General features: G+C 54.0%; 3 protein-coding genes across 3 annotated transcripts; 1 reads left to right on the forward strand and 2 right to left on the reverse strand.

Annotated features, from left to right (window-relative positions):
* Positions 1 to 1,218: 1,218 nt before the first annotated feature.
* Positions 1,219 to 2,460, forward strand: PODANS_3_9420 (uncharacterized protein; the record flags this gene model as incomplete). Its single annotated transcript, XM_001909716.1, has 1 exon — positions 1,219 to 2,460. One exon carries the CDS (start codon positions 1,219 to 1,221, stop codon positions 2,458 to 2,460), a length of 1,242 nt encoding a protein of 413 aa, XP_001909751.1.
* Positions 2,461 to 4,457: 1,997 nt separating this feature from the next.
* PODANS_3_9430 (uncharacterized protein) lies at positions 4,458 to 5,825 on the reverse strand (the record flags this gene model as incomplete). The annotated part of the gene is made up of 1 exon (XM_001909717.1): positions 4,458 to 5,825. One exon carries the CDS (start codon positions 5,823 to 5,825, stop codon positions 4,458 to 4,460), a length of 1,368 nt encoding a protein of 455 aa, XP_001909752.1.
* A 587-nt stretch (positions 5,826 to 6,412) lies between these two features.
* PODANS_3_9440 (uncharacterized protein) lies at positions 6,413 to 8,266 on the reverse strand (the record flags this gene model as incomplete). The annotated part of the gene is made up of 5 exons (XM_001909718.1): positions 6,413 to 6,466; positions 6,560 to 7,168; positions 7,222 to 7,842; positions 7,895 to 7,922; positions 8,022 to 8,266. 5 exons carry the CDS (start codon positions 8,264 to 8,266, stop codon positions 6,413 to 6,415), a joined length of 1,557 nt encoding a protein of 518 aa, XP_001909753.1.
* Positions 8,267 to 8,793: the final 527 nt, after the last annotated feature.

The raw sequence follows: 8,793 nt of genomic DNA on the forward strand, positions 1-8,793 counted from the left end.
AGAACGGCTCAGGCACACTCGGGCAGCCATTGGATGAACTGACAGCTGGCCCCTGATCGATGGGGCACTTTTGGGTTGCAGCCCCACGGACGAATACCGAGTGCCTAGCGTTCCAGTGGCAGCGGCAGCCACACACACACAACGATTTTCCAGGGCAAGCGCAAGCGTTTCCCGTCACACCAGCGCCATCGTCGCACCAGTCACCAGTCCATCGTGCATTTTTTGGACGGTCATCCTTCTCACTGGCTGTCCGGACTTGTACCTGAATTTGCATCTTTTCTTTTGGGATGTTATCCTCAATCTGTCCCGCGCGCCTGTCTACCAATCCTTTTGCTCTGTTGCTCCCTGCCAGTGACCGACCCAGCGAGTGCTGTTTGAGGTGAAGTGAACAGGAGCGAGCAATTGCCACCGTCCGCAAAGATACCGAGTATTGCCGTGAGTGATGGATTTGAGCGGATATTGCAGTGTAATGCCCTCTCTCACGGCCGCATTGAACACAGGCCGCAGTTCACGGCAGTCCAGATGGTGTACCGTACAACCAGTCCTCTTCGAGGATCCCGATCCCCACTCTGACCCTGCTGCTTGGATCTTCTTGGACCGCAGCGGCCCAGCAGGGACGGGGGTGTCTTTTGCGGTGGAGCAAGGGGAGGGAGCAAGCAGGGGAGGGAGGGATGGGATGAGAGAGGCCGTTCGTCCAGTGGCGTCTGTCTGTCCAGTGTGCGTTCGAAACGGCAGGACGGGGGCCAATCGTCTCTGGATGAACGGGTGGAACAGAAACATAAAGGGAGCTCTCCCTCTTTTTCAATCTTCCTTTTATTCTGCCCTTCTCTCACCACGGCATCACGCCTCTTACTTTCCTTCAGCAGACCACACCACCCCGTCAAGGGCTTCGATTGATTCTTTTTCTTTTCGCTTTCCACACTTTACACTTCACTCAGAAGATAGCCCGGTGCTTTCGACAAGTGACGACACTCCCTATTGTTCGACAAACAATAGCCCCTCAACCAGCATCAACAATCAGCTTTGTCCACATTGACACAAGCACCCACAACCCCATTCATTACCAGCCTCCGAGCAGTGCTCAAATTTTCCAGACTTTTTCCTCTGCGACCACTTGCAAGCTTTTCACTCCTTGAAAACGAAAACTTCAGAGAACCAATCGATCACTCGCCTATCCGGCATCCACAGAACCACCAAACAACAAACAAGAACTTGACCATGTTCTCCAACGGATTCGCTACCGGCGCCATCGCCTTCCTCATGGCTGGTGCCCAGCTCGCCTCGGCCCACATGGAAATCTCAGAACCTGCCCCCTTCAGGTCCAAGTTCAACCCCCATGCCACCAACATCGACTACACCAACACAGCTCCCCTCGCTGCCAACGGTGCCAACTACCCTTGCAAGGGCTACCACTCGGATCTCGGTACTGCCGCCGGTGCTCCCACCGCTTCCTACCGCCCCGGTGGCTCGTACCAGTTCAAGGTTACCGGCGGTGCTCCCCACGGCGGTGGTTCGTGCCAGGTCAGCTTGAGCTACGACAAGGGTGCCACCTTCACCGTGATCCAGTCCATCATCGGTGGCTGCCCGCTCGCCTCCAGCTACCCCTTCACCATCCCCGACGATGCCCCCGAGGGTGAGGCCATCTGGGCCTGGACCTGGAACAACAACATCGGCAACCGCGAGTTCTACATGAACTGCGCCCCCATCACCATCAGCAAGAGCGCCGCCAAGCGTGAGATTGAGGCTCCCAAGGTCGAGCAGGCTGCCGTCCAGAAGCGTGCTTCTGTTGGCTTCTCCTCTCGCCCCGCTCTCTTCGTCGCCAACATTGAGAATGGCTGCTCTGTCGCCGAGGGTACCGATGTTGTCTACCCCAACCCCGGCCCCGATGTCATCAACAACGGCGGCAGCACCGGCGCTCCTTCCGGCAACTGCGGTCCCGCCGGTGCCCCCGCTCCCAACCCCGGCAACGGCGGTGGTGATGCTCCCGCTCCCGCTCCCACCACGACTGAGCAGGCCCCAGTCGTTCCTCCCACCACCACAGCTGCCCCCGTCACCACCAAGGCTCCCGCCTCTCTTCCCGGCGGTGTCTTCATCACTGTTCCCACTCCTGACAAGCCCGTCACTTCGGCCCCTGTCGATGTCCCGGCTCCCCAGCCCACCACTCTCGTCATTTCCACTCGCCCTGCCAACACTCCCACTGCCGCCCCCGCCCCCGTTCCCACTGGCGGTGCTGGTCAGCAGCTCGGTTACCCTGCCGGCACTGCCTGCCAGAACGAGGGCTCCTGGAACTGTCTCGGCGACGGCTTCCAGCGTTGCGCCTCCGGCACCTGGTCTGTCGTCCAGGCCATGGCTTCCGGCACCAAGTGCCAGATGGGTGAGGGCACTGAGCTCCTCGTCAACAAGCGTGCTTCTCGCCGCAGCTTCAGGTGGAGACAGGGCTCCAGACTCCAGCTTGCTTAAGCTTTTTCTCTACCTTTTCGGAGATGGACTTCTGCAGCTTGCTTGGACAAGGACAGCCATAGACATTGTTCTTGCGTGATGTCGATGGATTTGATGAATTCGTCCAGACCCCTTCTTCTTTTTCGCTTCTAACCATACCCCCTCTTTTCGACCTTCGCTTCTCTGTTATACCCGACACACATTTCTCACATCGTTGGTGTCATTCGTTTATACATCACCACTTTTTGACCATATTTGATATTGGTCGACTTGTTTTTTTTTCCACCTTTCACAAAGAAGGAGGGGTTCACAAACTGGGAAAGACGGCGTTTTTTCATTGGGAATTGGATTGGGGATGGATGGCAGGCAGCATCTGGTGGCAGCAAATTCATTCGGGAGAGGACTTCATGTAACAATATGACTTTTTTTTCACACAAACATTTTTTTTTAGAGAGAGGACAAAAGGGAAATGCATTTGGGAGGAACGGCTAGGGTGGTAGGACAGTTTAGATCGTCTCTTCTCGCGAGAGGAGATGGATGAGCAAAATTCCATCGCTTATGACCATACTTGAGTGATTTAAGACTTGTGACCCTGTGGTGCGTGATATGGAATACGATGGTAGAAGAAAAGCAAGACAACAGCTGTTGTATGCAACTCCCACCTGACACTGCACACCATCCTATGCTGTCGAACGAGAGATGAAGTATGACAATATGCTAGACGGCAAACATGATACACGCATGTACAACCACCGTCTGGAGATTTCCTCCCATCCACTTCCAACAGCCCACTGGTATCTCATGCGTCGATACTGCCATGTGGCTTTCCCGGTGGCGATGTCGAGCTCAAGAAAACACGGCCGCTACCTACCTTACTCAGTGTGTGACCTCCCTCCTGGCGTTAAACAAAGTCATATGCTTGCCACAAAACTTTGTATCAGAACTTGCTGATGTGATATCTCACACACCACTGGACGAGATCAAAGAGGTTTCGAATGCTCGAGGTCCGCAACCGTGTGCCCTCTACATCATGTGGGAAGTCTGCGGCCTCTTCTCGCCCACCTACAAGAGGTACAGCCCAGGCGGGCAGGTTGCCGTATGGGTTGTTGTTTTATTACCCAGACAAGGAAGTAGGGGTATCAGTTACCTTGAAGCTGAACTTCTCGATTCATCCCATCGTTTGGAGCCGGGCAGGGGGTTTGTACATTTTCTTTGACCAGGTAAGTCCCAATTCAGTGCCCCCGTGAGCTTTAACTGAACCTGTGGAGGGAATATCATGCCTCCTCCCGGTTTGGCTTCAGCGGGCTAAATTCCTATCAATTCTGATACTTGTGGAAGCTTGGTGGATAGTACATTAAGGCCCTGCCATTTCCCATCATGACATGTATCCAAAGGACTGTTTGTATAGCTGGTTTTATTACATCGTAATTTGGAGAGGGGTTTTTTTTTGGGTGGTTTTTTTTTTTGGCTGTTTGTAGATATGTTCTGGTTGTCTTTGAAAAGGCCAAGCTGCCTGTTATCCTGGAGGGAGGTAAGGCTGGCTCTTTTGCTGTCTTTCCCTAAAGAGGTCAGACCGTCATATATACAGACGCCTAGCTGTTCATAGATAGTAGGTGGCAGTGAAATATTCCCTCGGAATGGCCCCCGGGCAACAAAACTTTTTTCTTTGTCATCAAACTGACTTCCAAAGTAGGGAGGGGCCTGAGTCCTGGTGGCTGAAAAAATGGTGGCTATTTTCTTTCCAGACCCTGGTTTATTTCTCTTGCTACGACCTATCTCCTACACCATTGTGTATCCTATATCCATTGCCACCAGTTGAACAACCATGTAGGTGGAAATGTAAGCCTATTATGTCAACAAACAAGCACATCCCGAAGCAAACTATGACGAACCGGAATCTCTTTTATTTTCCAAACCATCCAACTCCAGACAATGAACTTGACGAAAGATTACACACAAAAGATCCCCCATCCCCCCATCCCACCACATCTATACACAATCCTCACCTCACCCCCTTCTTACTCCCTCGTCGCCCTGATAGCATTCTCCAACTTCTCCAACCCCTCCTTAATCTGCCCCTCCTCGATCGTCAACGCCGGCACGAACCTCAACGTGTTCGTTCCGGCAGTGATGACCAACAAACCCCTCTCCCTCGCCGCCTTGACAATCCCCGCTGGGTCCTCACTCAACTGTAACCCCAAAATCAACCCCTTCCCCCTCACCTCCTTGACCAACTCCGGCCACTCCCCCCTCCACCTCTCAAACGTCTCCCTGAAGATCTTCTCCTTCCTCTTAACCCCCTCCAGCAGCTTCTCATCCCCCAACCTCTCCACGATATTACAAGCCAACCGACAAGCCAACGGGTTCCCCCCAAACGTAGTCCCATGATCCCCCACCTTGATCCTCTCCCCAACCCTCTCGTTAATTATCGTAGCCCCAATAGGAAACCCATTCCCCAACGCCTTCGCCGTGGTCAAAATATCCGGGTGCGCCTCCTTCGGCAGATGCCCATGCGCCCAAAACTGCCCCGTCCGTCCCAACCCACACTGAATCTCATCATAATGCACCAACGCCCCCACCTCCCTGCACCGTCTCGCCAACCTCACCAAAAACTCATCCCCTGCCGGCGTGACCCCCCCCTCCCCCTGAATCGGCTCAACAATAACACTGCATGTCCGTTCCGTCACCAACCCATCGATCCCAGCAATGTCATTCAGCTCCCCCACCCTAAAACCCGGAACCATGGGCGCAAACGGCTCCTGATACTTGGGGTTAGGCGTCGCCGACAGAGACCCCATCGTCCGGCCGTGAAACGCGTTCCTGAAGCTGACTATCTCCACCTTTTGCCCGCTCGGATCGACAACCTTGCCGACTTTTCTCGCGAATTTGATCCCCGCCTCGTTGGCCTCGCTGCCGGAATTGCAGACGAATACCTGGGCTGCGTCGTGCATGCCCCCCTTTTCCCTCGTCAATCCCACCAGCTTTTTGGATAGTTCCCCCACCCAAGAGTTGTAGTAAAGATTGGAGCAGTGAGTCAGCGTGGTGGCCTGGTCGGCCATGATGGCGCAGAGTTGGGGGTCGTTGTGCCCGAGGGAGTTGACGGCGATGCCGCCCGTGAAGTCGAGGTACTCCCTGCCGGCCGCGTCCCAGATCAGGGAGCCGGAGGCTTTGGTGAAGACGATGGGGGGGCGGGAGTAGGTCGTCACCATGTATGGGGAGGTGGAGTCGATGAGGGATTGGGATTTGGAGCTGCCCGGCATGATGTCTGGGTGCGTGATTTCCTTGTATTTGGGGACGGTGGCAGTGCTGGCTAGCCTCGTTGATGCCAGGGAGCAGCAGCGCCTGCTCGCCGTGGCGGCGAGGCGGAGGGTGGGACGGAGGGACATGATGAAGATTTTAAATAAAAAAAAAGAAGAAAAGCTGGTGAAGTTAAGGGTTGGGGTGTGATACCGACAAATAGAGTTGGATGGAGTTGGAAAAAGTCCAACGGCGCGCAGGAAAAAAAAGCAATTGAGTTTTGAGAGATCAATCAATTGCAAAAGGCGCGGCGTCGACGACTTTAAGAACAGGAGGAGGTGGATGAAAGTGACTCAAGAAAGATCCCAGTGACTCCATTGACTGTTGTGACTGTCCAACCCACTTCGCCATCTTATCAGATCAATACCCGAGAAAATCTGTCAAGCGATGTCGGGGATGCGCCCGCAAAGGCGCGTGCCCCACTGCAACGGACGGGACTTGGCTCGCTTATCGATAGCACAACCCCCTGTCAATTGAGACAATGATTGGGTCATCAAGGTTCTCATTTTTCTGTCTCTTGAATATATACGCATACACAACATCATGACGGACATGCAATCCTCAGCGTCAACAACTGCTGTACACTGGGCAGCTCGACACTGAGAGAAGCCTTCTTTCCCCTCCCCACCAAGCCCCCTGCATTCTCAAGAGTGTGACAGCCCGCTCGGGCCTCTCCTTAGCAGATAGCGTGAGTTTTGCCTGTCTTCCCCTGAAGAGAATGTTTTTCCTTCTGTGTAAGTGGTCAGCATCACTTCTTCCGACAAAAAAACATAACAAAAGACGTTGCAAATGGCCTTGAAAAAAGGGGAGCACAGGACCTTACCCGATACTTGGGGTGGTTGTGTGAGGCTTTCCCGCTCGAGGTGTTGTGCTTGTGGATGAAGTCCTGCTGCTTCTTGATGCTGTCCTGGTCCATCTGTCCGAGAAGCTGTTGACTCTGCTTGATATCAGTGATGAGGCTGTCGCATCGACTGCGTGTGAAATCCTCGCGAACGACTACGCGGAGCATCTTGAGGTTCTCGGTGTTGGGCGCCATGGTATACGCGGGGACAACCCAGCCGCGAACGCGCAACTGGTGAGCGAGGGCGAACTCGTCATAGTTGCGGTCTTCTTGGGGCGGGAGACGGAAGGCTACTAGTGGCAGACCCTCGCCCGACTTCTTTGACATGATGATGAAGCCGAGAGCCTCGAGAGAGTCTGACAAGTAATTGGCCGTCCGCGTCAGGTTGCTCATGATGGCCCTGTACCCGTGTTTCCCAAGTCTGATGAGCTGATAGTACTGGCCAATGACCTGACTGGCCCCTTTGCTGAAGTTGAGGGTGAAGGAAGCTTGATCGGCGCCGAGGTAGTTGATGTTGAAGACGAGCTCTTGGGGCAAGAACTCGGCGCTCCTCCACACAACCCAACCAACACCAGGGTAGACGAGACCATACTAGATCTATGGTCAGCAAAGTCCAAGTGTTTTTCTCAGGGGTGTTGACAAACCTTGTGCCCAGACACGTTGATGGAAACGACATGTTCCAGTCTGAAATCCCATTCAAGGTCTGGCACGACAAATGGTGCCACAAACCCACCGCTGGCAGCATCGACGTGAATCGGCGTGTTCAACCCCTTCTTGGTCAACAAGTCATCGACAGCCTTGACATCCTCATACTCGCCGGTATAAGTCGTCCCGAGAATCACGCAGATGCCAATAGTGTTCTCATCGACAAGATTGACAGTCTCCTCGGGGTCAATGACATATCGCTCCTCGGTGCAGTACACCAACTTCTCCTCCACCTCGAAATAGCGCGCCGCCTTCTCCCAGCACACCTGAACGGCCGACGACATGACAATGTTGGGTCTGTCGTACGGCTTGCCCTCCTCTATCCTCTTGTTCTTCCAGCGCCTCTTCATCGCAAGCACAGCCAACATGATGGCTTCACTGCTACCGACGCAGGAAGTGCCAATAGCGCCGACATCGTCTTCAACGCCTATCGGGGCGTGAAACAGTCTCCCGATCATGGAGACGCATCGGTTCTGAATGTCGGCCGACTGGGGGTACTCTTCATAGTCGATGAAGTTTTTTGAGAAGGACTCGGTCATGAGCTTTTCCGCTTCTTCCTCCTACATGCAGTGTTAGCGCATGTTTGAGCTGCTCTTGATAGGGGGTACATACCATATAAGTCGTGACAAAAGAAGCCAAACTGTGGCACAACATGCAGCCGTTAGCATTCCGAAGCAGGAACAGCAGCGCACGGATAGTCGCTCGGAGCCGAACGGCCGAACATGATATGACGACTTACTTCAAAATGGGGTTGCCGTCCAGGCTCAAATGGTCCTTGATCAAGCGGTAGGCCACATCTTTGGACATCTCGGCCTCGGGCATCTCGTGCTTGGGGAGGTCTCTGGCAGCAAACCGGGAGCCGTAGACGCTAGTGGTGAAGCTGTCATCATCATTGACAAGCTGGAGGTGGGCCTTTTTGATGCCACCAGCCAGCTTGCCGTTGACGACCTGGTTCTCGTCGGGGATGGTCGAAAGGTGTACCATCTTGGGCAACCTCGGGTGAGTGTATGTTCTATTGCTGAAATGATATTGCGCAAAGCGATGAGGAGGGGTCTGAGCAAAACAGACAGAGTGGAAATCCCTTTCACAGTGCTAGTTGGAGGGGGGGGGGCGATTTTATACTCGACAAACAGTCTAGCAGCTACCTAGAACAGGAACGGGGACGTCTGTTGGCAGGCCCTCTTTGTCAGCTACTGCGCAACACTGGACTGGCAAGAGTTGAGCGTGGGGAGCTTTTGCCCCGGTCATCTCATGATTGTCACGTTTGGGGTTCTACGGGCGGAAATTGGCACACAACTGACCGGTTTCCACGTTGGGCAAAGCCACGTCGATTGAAGCCTCGTTGGGCCTCCACGTTTGTTTTGCGAGAATCGTGAGATAAAGAAGAGAAGAGGGGAGGCCGCCCCCCGAGCTTGCTTCCGCAGTAGGAAGGAGGGGTTGAGGGGAAGCAGCAGCTCCTCGAACGAGTACGGACGGACACAAAGCCCACACAAGTTCGAAGTTTAGTGAAC

The sequence above is a fragment of the Podospora anserina genome, chromosome 3 (genome assembly GCF_000226545.1).
Source record: "Podospora anserina S mat+ genomic DNA chromosome 3, supercontig 2".
In the NCBI taxonomy this organism is placed as follows: Eukaryota; Fungi; Ascomycota; class Sordariomycetes; order Sordariales; family Podosporaceae; genus Podospora; species Podospora anserina.